At 35.4% G+C, this 21,875-nt stretch overlaps 1 protein-coding gene across 3 annotated transcripts in view; it reads right to left on the minus strand.

The window, feature by feature from the left end:
• The window catches only part of ERBB4 (erb-b2 receptor tyrosine kinase 4), a 1,081,647-nt gene that overhangs the window by 148,830 nt on the left and 910,942 nt on the right, over window positions 1-21,875 (minus strand). For all 3 annotated transcript variants that reach the window (XM_063078433.1, XM_063078424.1, XM_063078415.1), the window contains exon 20: window positions 16,834-17,019. In XM_063078433.1, the coding sequence (XP_062934503.1) occupies window positions 16,834-17,019 (186 nt within the window). The remainder of the gene's footprint in view (window positions 1-16,833; window positions 17,020-21,875) is intronic.

Genomic DNA, 21,875 nt, shown 5'->3' on the forward strand with positions numbered 1-21,875 from the left:
CCTTATCTGACCCAAGTAGAGGTTTTAGATTCATTCCATCCCAACAGGGAAAACAATGTAGTAGGTAGTACTTTCCTGTTAAACAACTCTTATTTACGGTGATGAAAGAGTAAGCCAGCAGAATAAGGTGATCCGCATTTTTCCTGCCTATTTTATACGTGTTTTGAAGATAGAAAAATTTAGAACTTTCAGTGTAGGAATTTCTGTTGACAAGAAATTCAATTATTATGTTGCAGTGGGGGTTGTTTTGCTGATAAAATTCCTGATTCTAGTAGTCCACTCCAGTGTTTTCTCTGTTTATAGATTGTTTATCAGACTTTCCTACACTCTGCAGTAGAAAACAAAAAAACGAAACAAAACAAAAAACATAGGCACGATCTCTGATAGCAGCAACACCAGGAGCTTTGAGAATACTATTTCTGTGGGTTGCATTTTCAGTCTTTATTATCTTTCTCCCTAGTCTACAATCCAATTTCTTTTAGACCTATATGGTGCCAATTTTTTGAAAGCTTATTGTAGTAATATTAAAAATCTCAATCTAAACATCAAATTAGGCCCCAAATGATGGAAATAAATCCATATGGGCTTAAAAATTTTCAGCTTCAGGCCTTGAGATTCTAGCTGTTTCTTTCTTATGAGGAACAAAGTTGTTTTTAATGCTGCATTTTATAAAGGACTTAAAATGCGTGGGTGTCCCCCAAAGTACTTGACTTTTGTGGCATTTTTAAAAACAATCATAACTTGGGAAATATCAGTATCTGAGAGATAATAATAAAAATTGCTTTGAGCTGAAATTCGGTATTCTATGTCACAGTCTACAGAAAATTTCACCGTCAAGTAATAAACCTGGAAAATATGGGTTTATAATGGAAATGTTGACAGACTCTATCAGGTGCTGCTGTAATATCTTGAATCTGATTTAAAAGTTTTCAATGTTTTTCCAAGCCAGTCTTTTGGGGAATGCAAGTTAAAGAAAAGAAAAGAAAGAAAGGTTTTCCACTACCTCTACCTCAATGTTTGACGAGAATGTAAAAAAATTGTGGCCCGATACCTCAGGGTATCTGCAAATAAGATCATGGGCACCTGTAACAGTAGAATAAACATGTAGAGACTACTGTCTTGTAAGAAGCCACCGAATTAAAGTCCCAGGCATAGAGACATTTTGATACAATGGTAGTCCGTATGTGTCATGTAAGTTATACTGGCGTGTTTTCAGATGGGTGTAGTAATAGAATAAAATATCACCCCTTTTAGTCATGTTTTAATAGAAAATGTTCATGGGAAGACAATAACAAGAGTAGCTGTGACTAAGATAGTGATTCTAGAAGTATTCAAGTCATAATATGGATATATGTAGTCTGTGCTCTCCCACATTCTCCAAGAAATTATGGCACAAGCTACTTGGCCTAGATAATTTTTTATATTTCAAATTTTACTGATTATAGTAGGAAATAGATATTTCTTTCAATTATTTAATTAAGGTGAAAAATCAGTTGGGCATGGGTACCATCGATCTGAAGTTTCTCCCTTGCCCTGTCCCTAGAATTATGAAATAGACAGGCTTGAGGGAGAAATGCATGTAAATGATTAGGTCTAGCTGAGGACAAGACTACCTGTGGCACAGTCACGGCTCCCTGTTTATGAGCTGCGCGACCCTGGAAACGTTATACGGCCTTTTAATTTCTCAGTGTTTTCATGTAAAATGGGAAGAATACAAACAATAATAATGAGTGATAATAATAATAATAGCTAACATTATTGAGTGCTAGTATATAGCAGGCACTGTGTTAGGTACTTTGCATATATTAATTCATTTAAGCATATAATGGTATGTATATCATAACTCCGTTGTAAGAATTAAAAGAGGTATTTCACCTAAAGGCCTTAGCATAATGTCAAGCATAACTTCAATGCACGTGCTAGCTACTTTCATTATTATAAAATTGATCTTGTTTTAGGAACAACACTTGGGTTAAAGAGATGTAATGGTCACTGCTTTCCAATATTATTACCACCATGAATTGTCATTGCAGATCTATGTGAAAGCAAACTATGACAAGACAGCCAGCTCCACAAAAGCCCTCAGCATTAGTCAAAGTTGGTTGCACATCAGGGGCTGAGAAGAATTCAATAGTTTTCTCAACCTTACCATAAAAGGACCTTTGGCTGTATACTCTTGATTTAGGGATTTCACATATTCTAGGTTGACCCTGAATTCTTCCAGTTTATATAAAAAAACAGAGTCATTTCAGGCTGATGTTCTGACTTGATATCCCAAAGCTTTAAAGAAATAACCATCTAAAATCTTTAAAGCAAAATAAAAACAGCGAGACTCTTAGCATTTTTTTAAAGAATAACCTGACCCTCTCCCCCCACCCAACTACAACCAGGCACACCACCAGCACCACAGGGCCTGCCTGGGCTCTTCAGGTATGGATCTGGGGACCAGACCTCCTGAGCACAACCAGGCACACCACCATCACCACCGCCAACTAGGTAAGGAGCATGCCAAAAACATCACCTCCATGTGGATGGCCCACCACAGCTGCCACAATAACCATGGCTGCCATGAAAGTGGTGAGATGCAACAACCACCATGCAGATGGTCCACCAGCCACTGGAGTGCATTGACACAAGATGAGTCACCAGCAGAGACCAAAGAAAAGAAGAGGATGTTTCTCTCCACAAAGCTCATTCTAGAGTGACAGAAGAAGCATCTGCTGTATGATATTATTGGGGGACCTGAACACACCTCTCAGCATTGGACAGATCATCTAGGCAACAAATCAACAGAGTAACCATTACTGTTTCAGAAGGAGAGAAGAAATCTAGGGTTATCTGAGATGGGAGGGGGGAGGGAGAGGGGGACAGGGAGAGATTGGACAAGGGGCATAAAGAATAAGTATGGTTTGTAACTATATATATGCTATTAATATTGATTTGATCAACATATCTCAACGTTGAACCCCCAAAATATGTATAATCAATTATGATTCAATAAAAATTTTTTTTAAATAGAGAATTAAAAAAATGAAGTACAAAGTATACATTATAAGTATATAGCTCAAAGAAATTTCACAAACTGTGTAAATGCATGTAACTGGTGCCCACATGAAGAACAGTACAGATATCACAGAAGCCACCCCACCCATATTAGCGAGATTTTTATGGAAATCTTTAACCATGTATAGAAATCACCTTAAGGATATTCTTTTATTTAGCCCTTTATGCTTTCACAGTGGAAGCTTAATAAATTCTATTTCATTTTAGTAGAATAATTTTGGTAAATGTTAATATATACCAGAAAGAGTATAAAAATACATGGAAGAAAGCATTCATTTTATTTTTAAAAATAAAACAATTCTAATTAAGGGATCAACTCAGCCTGGCATTTAATCTACAAGGGACTTCATAACAAAATCCTTGGTTTAAACCTTACGTACTACAATTTCTAATAGAGCAGCCCCATTAGTAAACTGTATTCATGCTAATGTGCTTGCTTGGGGCGATAATCACCAGAGTCCCTGGTTCTGGTCCTTGCCAGTGCAAGTGCACCAGGAGTGGGTGATATAGTATTGTAATTATACAATTAGCCTTGTCAAGGCATGGAGCACAGGGAATAGCAGGATCTTGAAGCTTAAAATGTGGCTCGCTGATAGATGACTGTCATTAAGCTCATCCTTTGTTCATTTTATGATGGGGCACATACTCAGCTTAGGAAAAGTCTCCTTAATAAAGAAAAAAAAATCTTTGACCTTCACGTGCTCATAACCGCTCAGCTCACGCTTCTTTTCCACAACTACACAAACAAATATATTTCATTCATCTTTCACCGTAGCTTGATGAAAAATAACAAACAGCTGACGAAAAGCTCTTTATAATTAATCAATTGTAGATGATGGAAAGTGAAATTTTGTACAGATACTGTTCAGCCTAACACTTATAAGCATGACAATAATGGGTGTCAACATCCTACGTCCCTTTCCACTGGGTGTTGTGGAATTTGGGCTACATAGAACTACTCTATATCCAACACATAAATTCCTCTTACCAAAATACTGCTATTCAAGGTATATTAAAATACCACATATATGTACAAAATATGTGTGTATTTATGTACGTTTATGTGTGTATTCACATATACACATATTATACAAGCTGTGCATATTTTGTTTTATCAAGTATGATACTTAATGGAATTATTTTAAATTTTTTAACTTTCTCAGAGAGAAGATCGTCATAAAGCCTTAACTGCTTGTTCTCAATTACTCTCAGTCTGTCTTCGTTATTAACCTAATTTTCCTCCCTTCTGGCTCCATGCCTCTCTGAGTTTGATTGGGCTATCTCTCTTCTGCAGCCAGTGACCTGCTTAACCACTTTCCTGTGGTAATTAGAGGCTGCAGAAGCAGGAGTGTAGGTGTTCTCACTAAGTAATTGTGAAAGGATCTCATACTACCTGTTTGACTGTTGCATCCCTTTTAGGTCACATAATTACACAGATCCAAGTTCCTCTTCTTCATAGCCACTATTCCGTAAAATTTTTGTGCAAATCTATACGCAGAGTATTATATGCCCATTTTAATGTACTAAACACAAAATGTTCAGAAGATGTTAAGAAAAAATAGGTCATTATTACAAATATCGATGATGGCAAGACTTGAATGCAATTAGAAACAAAGAAATAGGAAGTGAATGTGGTTACAAAGGGATGACAGGAGGTCACAAAACAGCTCTTATTTCTTGATTGTGGTGGTGGTTACATAAATCTACACATGTGAAAACATTTCATAGATCTGCATACACACGCACACACACACACACGAGTTCATGCAAAACTGGTGAAAACAGAAAAAGCTCTAAAGTGTACCAATGTTAATTTTCTGGTTATAATAGTTGTGCTATAGTTGCAAGATGTTATCATTGGGGAAACTGGGTGAAAGACAAGTAAAACCTCTCTTTAAATTTCTTGGTAACTTTTTGAGAATCTGTAATTATTTCAAAATAAAAATGTTTTTTATTTAAACTTTTTTTTAAAAAAAGAGCTATCTGGAGAAAGAATTGGTCATGGTCAAGCGTGGAAGAAAGTAAATCTGTGTTTCATCTTAAGTCCCACTTTGGTTTTCCAAGCAAATCACTTGATTTTGTCATCCTTTGTTTCTACCTGCAGCAAAATGTAAGTCCTATCTCTCTGAATTACTGTAAATATCTGGAAATCTATGGGAAAAATAGCATTGCGTGCATACATCTGCGAGATCATGAATACATATCACAATTTTCTGAGAGCAATATCGTAACACCCATCTACCTCTATAGTTTTAGGGAAAAAAGCCATAGGAGAGCAATAAACCAGATATGCCAGTCCTGCTACTTTGATTTTGCATTTGGGAAAATTGCTGTGCTCCTAAAATCTGCTACAATACCAAGTCTCACATAGTCGTGACTAATATATGTAATTGTGAACACTTAACACACTTGAACTACAATTTAATCCATTTGGGTTGGACAGCTTTCACTTGTCTGTCAAAAAAAGTACATTAAAAGTACTAGCTAAAACATAAATTCACAGTAAAGTAAAATAAGTTCTTTACTTTTTGAATGTATATAGTAGTTGAATAAAAACCTTTGACATTTATAGAAAGGAGTAACTTACAGCTGAATTAGAGTTGCTCGGCATGCCAAACAAAGCCACAGGAAATGCAAAGCAAAGGAGAAGCTTGCTATTTTGTAGGTTAGACAAGAAAAAAACCAAAATGGCTTCTCTAAGTGAGAGATCTTCATATTTCATGCACACCCCAGGAAATAATCAAGGCTTCAGTGCAATTCTGGGACCTGTGCTCTAGAAACTACCTTGATAAACTTTATTTTCATCTGGTAGTACTGCAGTTCTCTCTTATCCCTTACTACCCTTTATATATCATCCTCCTTAAGGCAATGGGAACTTGGCACATAAATATAAAGCATGAGATTGTTTTAGGGAGGGGATAAACAGGATTCAAGTTCAGCCAGGTGCTTTATCACCAATTTGGGAGGTTGCAATGTTATTAGACATTCTGATATAAAGATCTAGAGGGAAAACTATTGGTGGAAAGAGAAGATTTTTAAAAAAACACCCTTTGAAGGTAAACTAAAAACAAAACAAAGTATTAGGAAGCAAAATAAGCTAGCTGCCTGTCTTAAAATTCTACAGGGAAAAGGAGTTTATTGGATCACTCAAAAAATTATCGTAAGAGGTATATGACCTCATATTTTAGACCAATTCTCTCTAATACTGTAGTAGTTTTCATCTAAATTACAAAGGAGGAGTCGATACATGTTGCGGAGTCAGAGTTTGGGGGTGGTGCTGGTGTCAGTTAAACTAGACACCTGGGGGTGGCAGAACAGTGTATGGACTCAGGTCCTGACTGTTACGAAGAAGAACATTGTCCTTAAATGGACTCTGTCACCACTTTAGGCTTCAGTTTCCCCATCTCCAACACAGGCACGTCGGATGGTCTTAAAGCTTGTCTCTGTGAAGAGGCAGAAAACTCTCTCAACTCTCTTCTGCTACTGCAGTTAAGGCTCTGGATTGTTTTGATTTTCAAGTAAGATATCACATGAAGAAAGTAATTCACAGCTTAAGAAAATTTAAAATCACTGAACTAGATGATCTTCTGGGGCTTCTTCCCACACCAAATTTCAGCAAGCTCTGATATTTCTTTTTTACAGATTCTCCACTTTCACAGAGGAACGTTTTGGGGTCAGGTTCTTTCCATGACATTTTTGTATTGTTTTCCTTTCTTTTTGCACACAGAACAAAACATTTTATTAAGCTATCAATTTGTGTTTTGTGCTTGTTGCTTTGGAACAAATAGGGAACTGTGTGTTTCTGGTCTGAGCTCCCCATCTGGAAAGGACTTTTAAGGGTTTTTATACTGCAGGACTTAAAATTGCAATTTCAAAGCATCGGCACCCAAGAGATAAGCCTTGCTTAGGTTTTATTGTTGAAGAAATTGGTTTATTTCTATCTAGGAGTGGAGGTGAAAGTAGATGTGGAAGAGGCTGAACTCAACCACCTGGAGAAAAAAGGTTAGGTCCTCCAAGACTGAAGAGAGAAGAGGGGAATCACTGGTGGCAATTCTAGAAGGGGCTGGGAATGGGGTGGGGTGGGGGGGACCCATGCTCTCACTCTGTAACCACAGAGGTGCTGTGCCTCTCATGGGATGGTGCGTGGATGGATGTTCAGGTCCCAGAGGACTGAGTAGCATGAGACAAGGGTTTATGGAGGAAGAGGTGAGTTATGTGAAGTAGAGCCCAGTCACCCCAGACAGACAGCTGACCCACTCTCCCCACTGCCCCAACACCCCAACAACACATGAGTGAGCCCAGCAGAGATCCCAGAGCCAGCCAGCAGACTACCAGGTGACTACAGACTCGTAAGCAATAATCACTTATGTTATGTGCCAAATACAAAAAAGGAGACAGTGATTTGAAAGCTATACAATTGAGCGTGCCTGACAAAGAGATTGGAGGGCTCTGCTGCTAAGGGGCTGAACAAGAGCACCTTTATGGACCAGTGACAAAGGTCAGAAAAATGGAGGCCCTGCTCCTGTTTGCCAAACACTATGTAGATCTCTTTAGATTCTTCAATTTCTCTAGAAGAAACCTGGTGTGGACCTCCCTATACAGGATTAAAAAAAGAATTTCTGGCCAACTCTAACAGGTGTTGGACACCAAGCTGGAATAATTTTTTCCCCAGGTTTATTAAGGTATGACTGACAAATAAAAATTGTATATATTTAAGGTGTACACTGTCATGTTTTGACATACATATACATTGTAAAATGATTCTCACTATTAAGCTATCACATCTATCACCTCACCTAGTTACTATTTGTGTGTGTGTGTGTGTGTGTATGTGTGTGTGTGTGTGTGTGTGTGTGTGTTGAGAATACTTGAGCTCTACTCTCTTAGCAAACTTCAAATATACAATCCATTATTATTATCTGTAGTCACCATTCTGTACATTAGGTTTCCAGAATTTATTCATCTTATAACTGCAAGTTTGTACCCTTTGATCAACATTTCCTCTTTTCTCCCACCCCACAATCCCTGGTAACCACCATTCTTCTCCAATAGTATGGCATAATTTTAATTTAGAAAAAAATGATATGATGTTCCTTGAATCTGGTATCTCAAACCACATTTATTTCTGTTTAACATGGGGAAATGATGAAAAAACATTTCCCTGGGTCAGACTTGTCTTTGTCTTAGAATGAACCTCCTTTATTTATGGAAAGGTAAAGCAAACCTTTTCTGAAATGCATGGCCTTGGGAGCACTGCTCTGTGTATTTTTTTTTAAAGTCATTATTTACCAAGCAATACTATGTCAGGCAACATGTTTAGATATTGACACATTTTATTATTTTATTTAAATGTTACAGCTACCTTATGAGATACATGTTATTAACCCTGGTTTTTAGATAAGGAGGTTCAGAGAATTTGAGAAATTTGTCCTAAATTTTGTAGCTCATGACTAATAATATTGGGATTCATAGCCAGATCTTTCTTATTCCAAAGTCCATTTTCTTTCACTATTGTAATAATAGTAGGGTTAAATGGATGTTCACTATATTCATGAATACAATAATTAATGAGTACAAATGAATACAAATATACATATACAGTTATCTAGAAACTTTTGTTTAATTTTTCTGATTAATATTAGTTGCTCCAATTTGTTTATTTATTAATTTTAACTAGGTAATTTAACATAATTTAATAAATTTAATAAATTAAATTAGGTAATTTAATGTACCATAGGCTCAATACATTTTATGCAGGTACAAATTATCTTATTAGGCAAAAGAGGAAATGACTTCTCAGAGGTGTCATAACTATGACCCAGGATTCAAACCCTGATTCAAATTTCTGTATGGTTTATGTTCTTTCTGCTACATTATGAGGTCTTTCTATAGAAGTCATGTCTAAATTAATTAATTTTGATGATAACAAATATTAAAGAATGTATTACTATTTTGATTAATATTATAGTAGCAACTGTCAAGCATTGATGCTCTAGTAGCAATTGTAGCAGCAATTGTAGTAGCAAAATCTAGTAGCAAAGCTGATGCATGATGACATTTAGCCATCAAAACAGAGTTAAATGTCCATTTTATAGCTGAGGAAAAAGATCTAGAGACATGAAGGGATTTGTCTGTCATTATAGATGATAAGTGGTAGAACGAAAACTGGAACCCAGTACTGCTTCCTTCTAAATCTTACCCTAATAACTACCGAGTGGGACCATCTCTCATATCTCACTATACAAAGCCATATTTTCCATTTATTTGATTATTGTGTTCATCTTTGGGAATATAAGAACTATGATAGAGGGACTTTTAAAATTTTGTTCTTTCTTGAATTCCCAGAGGTTGGGATATTTCCTGCTACATCATAACTCAGTGTGATAGTTAATTTCTTGTGTCAATTTGACTGGGCTGTGGGTTGCCCAGACTTTTGGTCAAACATTATTTTGGGTGTTTTTGTGAGGATGTTTCTCGATGAGATTAACATTTGCTTTGGTAGACTAAGCACAGCAGATTGTCCTCCCTAATGTAAATGGGCCTTATCTAATCAGCTGAAAACCTGAATAGAACAAAAAGACTGACCCCTCAGTAAGAGAAAATCCCCTGCCCAACTGCTTTTGAACTGAAACATCCATTCTCTCCTGCATTCAGACTTGAATTGAAACATTGGCTTCTCCTGCGTCTCCACTGGCTTTTGCACTGGAATTGCCTGGTTCTCAGGGCTTCATGCTAGGAATGAAACTTCAGAGTTGGCTTTCCTGGGTCTGCCGTTTACTGAATGCAGATCTTGGGACTGATCAGCCTCCATAATCTCATGAGCTAATTCCTTATAATAAATTTCTTTGTATATCTAAATACATCTTCTTGGTTCTGTTTCTCTGTTGAACACTGACTAATACACTTAATATGATTATTAAATTAATAAATAAATGAATCCCTTCTGGTTAGATATAAACTGTAGATAATTCCACTTTGGAGTTTAAATTCTCAAATGTCCATTTAGACAAGGTTCTAAGAAATGTCCAGAGACCTTGCAAAAATTCACTGATTAGGCTGACTCTTTAGTGAAAAAAATATTGAACACTGCATCTCTATGAAGTAACCAATGACTTATCCATGTTTCTGAATTTAGTTCTTCATCCTTGGACTAGTTAGTAGAGCGACCCTTGAGATTCATTGAAGTTATTCATCCTGAATAAAATTGTATCACACAGTCAGATTTATGCCATTGACTTTCTCAAAAGATCTAATGACAATTCCTCAGAATACATAATGCATTCAAATTTCAATCATAGAAATAAAAATGATAAATAATAAGCTTTCATTATTTTTTCTCCCCAAAAGTGATTATATTATTGCAAAAAATAATCTATTTTAATTTTAATTGTGAATTGCCATTAAATGGAGTTTAGTTATGCCTTTAATACTATGACTTCTAATTTTAATATTTATCTTCTATTCTGCCTTTATAAAATATAAAACTTCTGTCAAAACATATCCTAGGAACCCATTCAATCAATTGGTATTCACAAACTTCTCAACAGTCTTAAATGTCATTATATTATTAAGTGTAATAATAAATGCCAATTTTATATTCTGTCTCTTCTCTAAACTATTGATTTATTATTTCTAAGTTTTATGGTCTGTATACTTGTGCAGATGATGGAGATCATACCTATAGATAGAGTCTGGTCTTGACCAGAAACAAATCAGGAATGTCAGCACCCATTTCATTCATTTCACTGGTATCAGACATTCAGATTTGAATCTAATTTTTGTTCATGCAGATGGAAATGGCCAGATTAAATAAGAAAGTGCAGTTTCCTATCACTCTGTGTAGTTACTGCCAGGAAAAAAAAAATGGAAAAGTTTGAATGAAGGAAGGTAAACGAAGGCTCTGCTCATGTAACACATTCAAGCTTTGAGGAAGACTTTATACGTGCGTACAGGAGAGGAATTAATTTCTTAACGCAGGAATCATAGTCTAAATGGTCTAAGAATAAATGCTAAATCTTTTGTATCTGAGATTTAGAAGTCAGATACTTTTTAATGTCATCATTAGGGTGTTTAACTACAAACATATGTGTCTTCCTTTACTGTATTCATCTCAGATATTATCCAAAATAACAGAGTGTACATTCTCACTTTATGCTAAGCAATGCTCTTAGCACATTACAAACATTATCTCATCCTCAGAATTACTTTATGAAATAGATAATTTAACTTATTTTCCTTATTTTCAGGGGCACAGAGGCAATAGCTAACTTGTCTAAGGCCACACAGCTAATAAGTGGTTTAGAAAGGCTTTGAATCCAGGCCGGCTGGTTCTAGAGTCTGTGGGCTTGACAGAGACTAGTGCCAGATTATACATTTTAAATTCTTAATTTATAGCATTACTTACGACCAGTATGTATGATCTATAGTAGTTCTCAAGACTGTTTTGAGCTTGCCTTATCGTAATAGTTAAAACATCAGTTGAAAAAATTCCTCTATAATTGTACATCTAGTACTTTCTCCTGAAAATGTGACATAAATGCTAATGATAAGACATGTTCTCATGAAGGTAATAAAATGTATTATTCAAGATATGATCTTTGTTTACGGGATTAACAATGAGACACATCTACGGATAAAATGTCTTGCTCCTCTCCGCTCCTCAAATTCAGAAGTGTCGTTAAAGGAGAGCAGATCACTTTAAGCTGAAGTGATGTATGGAGAAGGAAGAGTGTAGACTGGTGTAGAGACGTGGCTCAGGAGTCAGAGTCAGCTGGTACAGAATGCAGGCATCTCAGAATATTGGTGTATCCTTCCAAACTTAACTTTCCATTTCTCCCTTTTATAAACTGGGAAAATAATGGGCCAAACCTGCCAGAAATTCACTAAAGATTAAATAATGCAATGTACAGAAAGCACCAAGCAGACGGCAGGTGTGTAACACAGGCTTGATCCACATGGAGTCAATCATTGTCAATGTTATTCAACATGAAGTTTCTTCACTCTAAGCTCACACACACTTCAGAATCTGCTCTTTTGTCTTTTGAAAACTGCTTGCCCACCTTGTTAGCAAGAACTGTGAAAGAAGAAATTCTCACCATTACCTTCTACTCTGAATTCATAAAGCACCAAGAAGGCGTATGGTATTATATTAACATTACACAATAACACGCTCTGCTGTGCTTACCAAATTTAATCAAGTTCCAAAAATGCAGCATCTGTAGAGTGAATATGGCAGCCTAAAAGAAGCAAACAATTTTGGTGCTTAAATTGTGTTTTCTATTACATGAAATTTTTTTAGGATGATAAACTAATGGAAGAATAGAAGGAAAACTAAGAATATGGACAAAGTATTTTAAAATTCTTATTTATATAATGACAACGTAGATTGGTTGCCCCACTATTACTAGCTGTGTGGATATAATCAAGTTATTTAAATTCTCTATAGCTTTCTTTAACTGTGAAATGGACATAATAATGATACACAATTAATAGATTTGCAAATGCCCAGAGTAGTGCCTTGCACAAAGTAAGTGCTTGATAATGTTATGAATAATTATTAAACTTTCAACAAGTATATTATAACACAAACATAAAGTGGTTCCTTTAGAGCAGCATCCCTTCCTCATCCTCCCAGCTTCATCAAAAAGAAAAGAAAAAAAGGGTTGCAGCCAAAACAACAGTGGGTACTGGAGCAATTATGATAATATGTCCATACTTCCAGGGGTCTCTCTTCATGATAATTGGAAGCTAAGAAAAAGAAGCCTCTAAGTTACTGAAATAGCTATTTGTAAAATACTTGTCTTTACTAAGACCATATTGTTCATATTTTACACGCACTTCTGAAACAATTCTATGTTTCATGGCTTTCAACCTATAACTAATAAGAGGAGATTGTTTTTAAACATTTTATGTTCTAGAAGATGAGCCAGGAAACTGAACATGGGGTATTTTATTTAATCATTGCAAATCGCTATGAGTACGTGTATTAGTTTTGTATTGCTGCAACTAATTACCTCAAATTTAGTGGCTTAAAATGATACAAATTTATTCTCTTACAGCTCTGTTTTCTCAAATCATTTTTACTGGACTAAATTTAAGGTATCAGCAGGCCTGTGTTCCTTCTGGATGCTCTAGGAGAAAATCTTTTTCCTGGCCATTTCCAGTCTGTAGAGGTAGACTACACTCCTCAGCTTGTGGCGCCTTCCTCCAACTTAAAGGAGCATCCTCCAATGCAACTTCTGTCCTTCTACTTCCTCTGCCTTACTCTGACCCTTCCTCCTCCCACTTATCAGAACCCTTGTAGTCACATTGTCCCCACCTGGGTAATCCAGGGTAATCTGCTCATCTCAAGATCCTTGATTTGATCACAGCTGCAAAGTTCCTTTAACATGTGAAGTAACATATTCACATCTTTGAATCTTCGTGGGTGGGGTGTTCTTCATTCTAATAGATACTATTATGTTTATTTCACAGATGAGAAAAAAATGTAATAATTATTAACTCTACTATGTACATTTGAGAAATAAGAATTTAGAGATGGTGAATAACACTCAAATTCACAAAACTAAAAACTGGGTACTAACACGCTAACATAGGTTTTTCTGACCCTAATGCTGTTTCCACTACACAACTCTGCCCAAAGGAGGAAATGAGATGAAGGAAGGGCTCCCTCTTTAAGTGTAGATGTTTTATCTTCTTGATGAATTAAAAATATTTATTAAATATGTATTAAATGGCTGCTGTGTGTAAGACCCAATTCTAGGTTCTGGGAATAAATAAGAATCAGACCTGGTCAGTCTCTAGGTAAGTCTATCTTTCCACATATTTAAATGTCTATAACTTTTATTTATGTTTATTTATTTATTTACTTACTTTTAATTACACACACATGTGGGATAAACATTGATTTTCAATAGTTGTGTACAATGTGTGGTGGTTAGATCAGGATAGTGAGCTTATTCATCATTGCAATACACAATCATTCTTTGTGTCCATTGACCAATTCCTCATCAGCCCCACTCCCTCCCCCCTCCCCTTTTCCACCTCTAATTTTCTAAAAGTTCAGCATGTTACTGTGATTATTGTTTTTTTCTTTCTTTCTCTCTGTCTGTCTTTATTGTTCATTTGTTTATTTATGGATTCAGCTCCCAGTTATGAGTGAGGACATGTGGTATTTCTCTTTATGTACCTGGCCAAATTCAACTACCTAACTGACATTTCCAGTTTCATGTTCAAAGGCTTGTCAAACTTGCCATGTCTGGAACTGAATTCTTGGTTTTCCTTTACAAATATGTTCATTCCTTGTCCTTTACCGCCTTATTAAATGGCGCCACCATACTGTCCTCCCTCGCTACCCACAGTTAATCAGTAATCAAATGCCTTAAGTTTTGTTTTTTAAAAAAAAGTCTTAATTCCATCTATTCCTTACTTGCACCGACTCTAGACTCCTAACCAGTATTTTTGTTCCTATTCTTGTACTGTCTCAACCTAATCTCCATACATAAACTGGCATAATCTCTTTCATACATAAATGGGACTATATCAATTCTATGTTAAAATACTGCAATAACTACCTACTGCACCTGATAATAAAATCCAAACTTTTCATGCTACACTGGGTTACCATATACCATGTTCTGTTTAGGACTTTTCTGTGCCTGTTGTCTTGGCATAACTAGTAATAGTCTCCTTTTACTTCCAAAATTGTTCTATTTGGATAATAAATTACATGGTCACAATATCTGTAGGGCATTGTGTGATCTTCCCTCCGCCTAAATAGTCTTTCCATAGCTGAAACCTTCTCCCTCAGGTCACATTGGTGTCTCCTCTTAACTCTCTCCTGTAATGAGTTTTCATCAGAATCTGAACTGTAGTATTTAATTCTATACTTGTTTCATTTGTTGAATGCCGGTTTAATCTGTTAAGGTATACAGAGAGAACCAGGCTTCTATGTTGTTTCTCTCTACGTACCTCCATCAGCATAGTATCTGACACATGGTAGGTGCCCACAAATATTTGTTGAAGGATTAATGATTAAATAAGCTTGCCGTGCAGTCATAGAGATACCTAAACATTTAAATAATAAAATTATATTCAAGACACCAAGTACTAAAATTAATTCAAAAGAGGAAGTGGTTACTTCTGCATGGAGAGAAGCGTTGACTAGAAAAGTCTCCTTAAGGGAAGAAAGCCCAGTCAGTGTTGATGGATGAATTAGATCACGTTGTGTAAATCAAGAAGCTACGAGAAAAGACTTGTAAGCAGAAGGGATGGCAATTGCAAAGGCAAAAAAATAAAAAAACTATGTGATTATTCAGGGAACTCAAAGCAGTTTCTATTATTAGAGTGTACAGTGTTGTATAAATGATATGTTAATACCACAGATCCCTAAGGATAAAACCTAAATTGTGGAGAACACAGAAGAAAATATAGAGAGAGCTAGGAAATTTGAAGCTTCATTTTGCTTTCACTTACTGTCATAGGATGATTTGAGAATTTCTATTGCATATTTAGCTCACCACACAAATAGAAGTTCTTAGATAAATAAATCAGTTTCTGAAGAGTTATATTTCAAACTTCATAACCATAAGAATCTTCACAGTTGTGAATTTGTCACAAAATATTCACAAAATTATAATACTTAGTTCATAAGAAAACTATATTGAAACTTATGATATATAGAACTAAACTGGGCTTTTTCCACAAATAATTTTTTGGGTTTGCATTTTAAGCATTATCTCAAATTTCTGTTTTTGATAATATACTTCTATTCATTATTATATTGTAAAAATATACAGTCCCAAACTACTAAATTACCATTTTAGCATTTACAGCATAAAAATAAAAAGATGAAAATATCTACAGAAATTATAAAGCATCAAGTCACATTTTGATGTAACTAAAAATTGACATTGAATGAAAACTTATCACAACCCTGCTTTTCTAGAAAAAAAAATTCAAGAAAGATAGATAATCATAAAACCTTTCTTTGAACATAAAGAATGTATACCAGAAGTTGCACACTGGTGACTACAGGATATAAATGCTTTGTTTATTTCCCAAAGTGTTTCAAAAGTTTGAGCTAAGACTTAGATTTGAAGAATTCACATAAAAATCCAGAATTCTGGGCACTCTTGAAAACTGGCAGATGAGTTAACTCTGGTAATATTCCCTAACCACAGTCCCCTAGAGGGTAGTAGATGTTCTGTAGTTCACCACAAAGCCATCTTGCCCATCAACCCAGACCACTTATGTATGTTACGTGCCTAAACCTTTGTTTCGGACCAAAATAACCCCATTAAAGAGCAATTGAAAGTTATCAAAAAGACTGAGAAAATATTCAGTTTGAACATTTGTGGTACTGAGAATTGAACATCCAGAATATTTTTAAAAATCATCTAAATATGAAACAATTCAGCCATTCAACATTCTCTTTCTTGGATTTTGTTAACTAGACTATACCAAAACAAACCAAAAGCCAAACAAATACAGTATAACACTTTGTCCCCCTGACTAGTAAGCTACTTGTTTTGGCACCTGATCAATACAATATGAATGGCACAATATAGTAATCCAAAAATATGTATCATGCATTCAAATTGTGATTTGCATGAAAATACATTCCTATCATGTATCTTTCAATATAGCAAATACAACTCATTTTATTTAAGTAGGATGAAAGACTTGACCTGTTTTCAATACCCAAACTGTTTCAGATTAGGAGATATTAATCCAGAAATGTTATTTCCATAGGAAGCGATGGGCACTTACCTTGGCTATCTGGACACACCAGTTAAGCAGCAGCTGCGATCCGATGTTATCCTTGTGTTCATGGACATAATCCAACAAGCATCCATGGGGCATGAGCTGGGTAACCAGTTGGATGGTTGGGCTCAGACACACACCCAACAATCGGACTAGGTGTGGATGGTCCATACTTGCCATGATCAGAGCTTCCTGTAAGAAAAAAATATATTACCATCATTCCAACTCAAAGTTTCTTACAATTATAGCTATGTGCAATGTAGTAATGGTGCTGATAATGATTTTGAGAATGTACTCTCACCCATGGAAAAATGAAAAGACATTACTGTAACATTTCAATCCTGAAGGTAATTTAATTCAATAAAATTCAATAAAAACCAAAGACTATACATTTATTAAAATGGAAGTTGTTATAGAATAACTGCTTATAAAATTAATAGCAGTATTTTTTCTTTTGTAATTCAACAATATTAGATTTTATTTACTGCCAAGTAAGTTGAAATGAATCCCAATTTATACTGTGAACTTTTAACTATTGATATTGATTCTCAAGTACAATAATCTATACAAATTCAGCTTTTTTTCAAGGAGAGTAAGGTAACCCAAACTTAAATCACCCATTATTGGTATAGAGTTTAACAGCATATAATTGTGTAGTGTATAAATTATAAATATGGAAATGCAAATAATTGTAATAGCATGCCCATTGTCAATTTATATATAAGAATAAACATTTTAATAAGACATTTTGTTCCAGAATTTTACCTTTCTTAATTTACTTCTTTTTCAATACTATAAATTTCTTATTCATGGATTCATAAAACTTGAAAGCTAGGAAAGTCTATAAACATTTGGCTACTCCAACCTCATCATTTTCATGAAATGAGGAAACTCAGTTCTAATTTCTTTATCATAATCAAAAAGGCACCTTTGCTTAATGGACATAAAAAGGGAATTTATGGTGGTTATTTAGTGCATCCAATCAAAAGTTATTAAGTGCCTTTATTAAATGTGAAACAGATATAACCATAAAGAATATCTTTATACATTTTGTTATGGTTTGACATGTGTTTTTATGTTATAAAAGCAAACAAAATAATATTCAACTCCTATGAAAACAATAGTAAAATTTTGCTTCTATTTTGTTTTTGGTTTTTTTTGGCAGCTGGCCAATATAGGGATCAAACCCTGAACTTTGGTATTACCAGCACTGTATTCTAGCCAACTGAGCTAATGAGTCAGCCCCAAATTTTGTTTTTAAAAAGCTACATAACATACTACCCAAAGTGATATACAAATTCAATGCAATCCCCATCAAAATTCCGATGACATTTTTCTCAGAAATGGAAAGAACTATCCAGACATTTATATGAAATAATAAAAGACCACGCATAGCCAAAGCAATTCTGAGTAAAAAAAATAAAGCTGGAGGCATAACACTACCTGACTTTAAGCTATACTACAAAGCTATAATAACCAAAACAGTATGGTACTGGCATAAAAACAGACACACTGATCAATGGAATAGAATAGAGAATCCAGAAATCAACCCACACACTTACTGCCATCTGATCTTTGACAAAGGCACCAAGCCTATTCACTGGGGAAGGGACTGCCTCTTCAGCAAATGGTGCTGGGATAACTGGATATCCATATGCAGGAGAATGAAACTAGACCCATACCTCTCACCATATACTAAAATCAACTCAAAATGGATTAAGGATTTAAATATACACCCTGAAACAATAAAACTTCTTAAAGAAAACATAGGAGAAACACTTCAGGAAATAGGACTGGACACAGACTTCATGAATATAACCCCAAAAGCACGGGCAGCCAAAGGAAAAATAAACAAATGGGATTATATCAAACTAAAAAGCTTCTGCACAGCAAAAGAAACAATTAACAGAGTTAAAAGACAACCAACAGAGTGGGAGAAAATATTTGCAAAATATACATCTAACAAAACATTAATATCCAGAATATACAAGGAACTCAAACAACTTTACAAGAAAAAAACAAGCAACCCAATTAAAAAATGAGCAAAAGATCTAAGTAGGCATTTCTCTAAGGAAGATATACAAATGGCCAACAGACATATGAAAAAATGCTCAACATCACTCAGCATCCAGGAAATGCAAATCAAAACCACATTGAGATACCATCTCACCCCAGTTAGGATGGCTAAAATCCAAAAGACTCTGAACGATAAATGCTGGCGAGGTTGCGGAGAAAAAGGAAATTTCATACATTGTTGGTGGGACTGCAAAATGGTGCATCCTCTATGGAAAATGGTATGGAGGTTCCTCAAAAAATTGCAGATAGGTCTACCATATGACCCAGCTATCCCACTGTTGGGAATATACCCAGAGGAATGGAAATCATCAAGTCGAAGGTATACCTGTTCCCCAATGTTCATCGCAGCACTCTTTACAATAGCCAAGAGTTGGAACCAGCCCAAATATCCATCATCTGTTGAGTGGATACAGAAAATGTGGTATATCTACACAATGGAATACTACTCAGCTACAAAAACGAATGAAATACTGCCATTTGCAACAACATGGATGGACCTTGAGAGAATTATATTAAGTGAAACGAGTCAGGCACAGAAAGAGAAATACCACATGTTCTCACTTATTGGTGGGAGCTAAAAATAAACAAATAAATTCACACACACACACTCACACACACACAAAAAAACGGCGGGGGGAAGAAGATATAACAACTACAATTCCTGAAGTTGATACGACAAGCAAACAGACAGGACATTGTTGGGTGGGAGGGAGGAGAGGGAGGAGGGAGGGAGGTTTCGGTGATGGCCCACAGTAATCAACCACATTGTATATCGACAAAATAAAAATTAAAAAAAAAAATCACCTACATTGTATTCTTGTTAACTCCATACTGTAGGAAATTCTACAAAGAAAATGGCTTTAACTCATTAAAAGATGTCAATATTATGAGACATAAGAGAAGGGTATGATGTTCAAACTAAAATTCATTGCAGCAATAAAGCAATGCTGGGTCTTTGACTGGCTCCTGTACTGGAAAAAAAATACCATAGTTGACTTTATTAGGATAACCGAGGAATCTAAATGTGGACTATATATTATGTAATATCGTATCAAGTTTAAATATTTGACAGTGATATGGTATTGTGGATATGTAAAATAATGTTCTTTGATGTTAAGATATCCTGAAATATTTATGGATGAATTATTTTGCCTCTGCCCCTTACTTTAAAGTGGTTTACTCTGAGAGAGAGAAAGTGAATGGGAAAGAGTGTATATACACACACACACGTATGTATGTATGTATATAGTTTTAGTTCTTCATCTTTGTATTTCTATTTATGTGTATATACACATACACACAAACATACACATGGAGGTGGCACATGTGTGGCATTTTTTTATCAATCGGTATATCTATATTGAGGTACAGAGTGTTCATTGCACTATTCATGAACATATTCTGTCTGTAGCTTTGAAATTTTTCAAAACAAAAAATTAAGCAGACAAAGCTATACTGAGTTTCTGCTTAAGATGGCTAGGCAGATTGAATACACAAATTACTTTTCCACAATAACAACAATAAAGAAATTAATAAAAAAAAGGCAGACACCAACACTTAACAGAGAGCAGGCAGTAAGGATAGAGTAGTAAAAGTAAGATGTGGCTTAATAGTGGTAACTAATTTAGCAAACAAAAGAAATCTGCAGGTTAACAGCAGGGGGGAAACTGAGAAGCAACCATCTCATGAGGTATGACACCAGTGACTCAAGTAGCAATGGTGGCACCACAAACATCTGTAAGTGGAGTGAGAGGGACTGATTTCAGCAGGATCGCTTCAAAGTACATTTATGAAGCACTTAGACTACAGATCGCCTTCTCTTCTCCTTAGGAGATCCTAAGCCAAAAGGATTGTGGACCGTGGATATCAGGCCCAACAGAAAGAGAAGTACTCTGAGGGAAACTAGAAAGATTATGTAAATTTACATACAGTGAAAATATGGAGCATCCTCCAGTTTCTTCTTCCAAATGGGGCTGTAACTTCAAAATTCTGAGTTTTCAAAATTCTAGAATCCTAGAATTCTATATACGCAGCAAAATTTCAACCAAGGGAGTAGATATAACAGACATGTTCAGTCATGCCAGATCCTAAACAAGTTACCCTCCCTGCTTCCTTTCTGTCAGATATTTTCATATTAAGGGGGTGGGGGTGTGGCAGGGGAGGGACTAAAAAGAGTACATTAAGTCAAGGAAACAAGGGTACAATATGAGATACAGAAATTCAAAAATGATGGTGAAGGGATATTCCAGAATAAAAACTGTGCAACAGACTGAAACAGCAGCCAGCCCAGACTGGAACAGGACATATCACTTGGAGAAAAGTGACTCAAGAAGATAGAACTAAAAGATGATCTAATGAGTTTAAAATACAATAAGAGGATATTTATTCTTCTAGCAGGAGTTGAAGGTCAAATTAGTAATAGGCACACAGAAAACTAAGCTAAAGTAAAAAGAAGAAATTAATTGAGGTAAAACACAAAGATATGCACTAGAAAAAAAATTCACATCATTACACAAGCACAATAGGGAATAGTTACATAATGAAAATAATGTAAACACAAAATACTGATACAAGCAGAAATCATATGAGTATTTCGGAAGATGGGGGAAAGACAGGTGCACTTCTACAAGGTGCGATGAGAAGGAAGTGACAGGTACATTCCTGTTATTGACAGCGAGAAGTTAGCATATGATGCACAAAACTGAAAAATTAAGAGTTGACACTATAAGCATATTATTTAGATATATGGAGTTAAGCAACAGGAAAAAATTCCAAAAAGTCGAAAGTGATTGCTTTGGGCAGTGGAAAATGGGGGCAGAGGAGGGAGAGGAAGGAAGGTAGGGCGTTGTCTTTCATCATTAGCCTTGTCCAAGTATTTGACTTTTTTATTATTACCTTAAATCTATTTGGGAGGACATTATACACTTTTTACCTTCATTACTATTTTTGTGAAGCTGAATGCAACTGAACCT

The sequence above is a fragment of the Cynocephalus volans genome, chromosome 1, assembly GCF_027409185.1.
Source record: "Cynocephalus volans isolate mCynVol1 chromosome 1, mCynVol1.pri, whole genome shotgun sequence".
In the NCBI taxonomy this organism is placed as follows: Eukaryota; Metazoa; Chordata; class Mammalia; order Dermoptera; family Cynocephalidae; genus Cynocephalus; species Cynocephalus volans.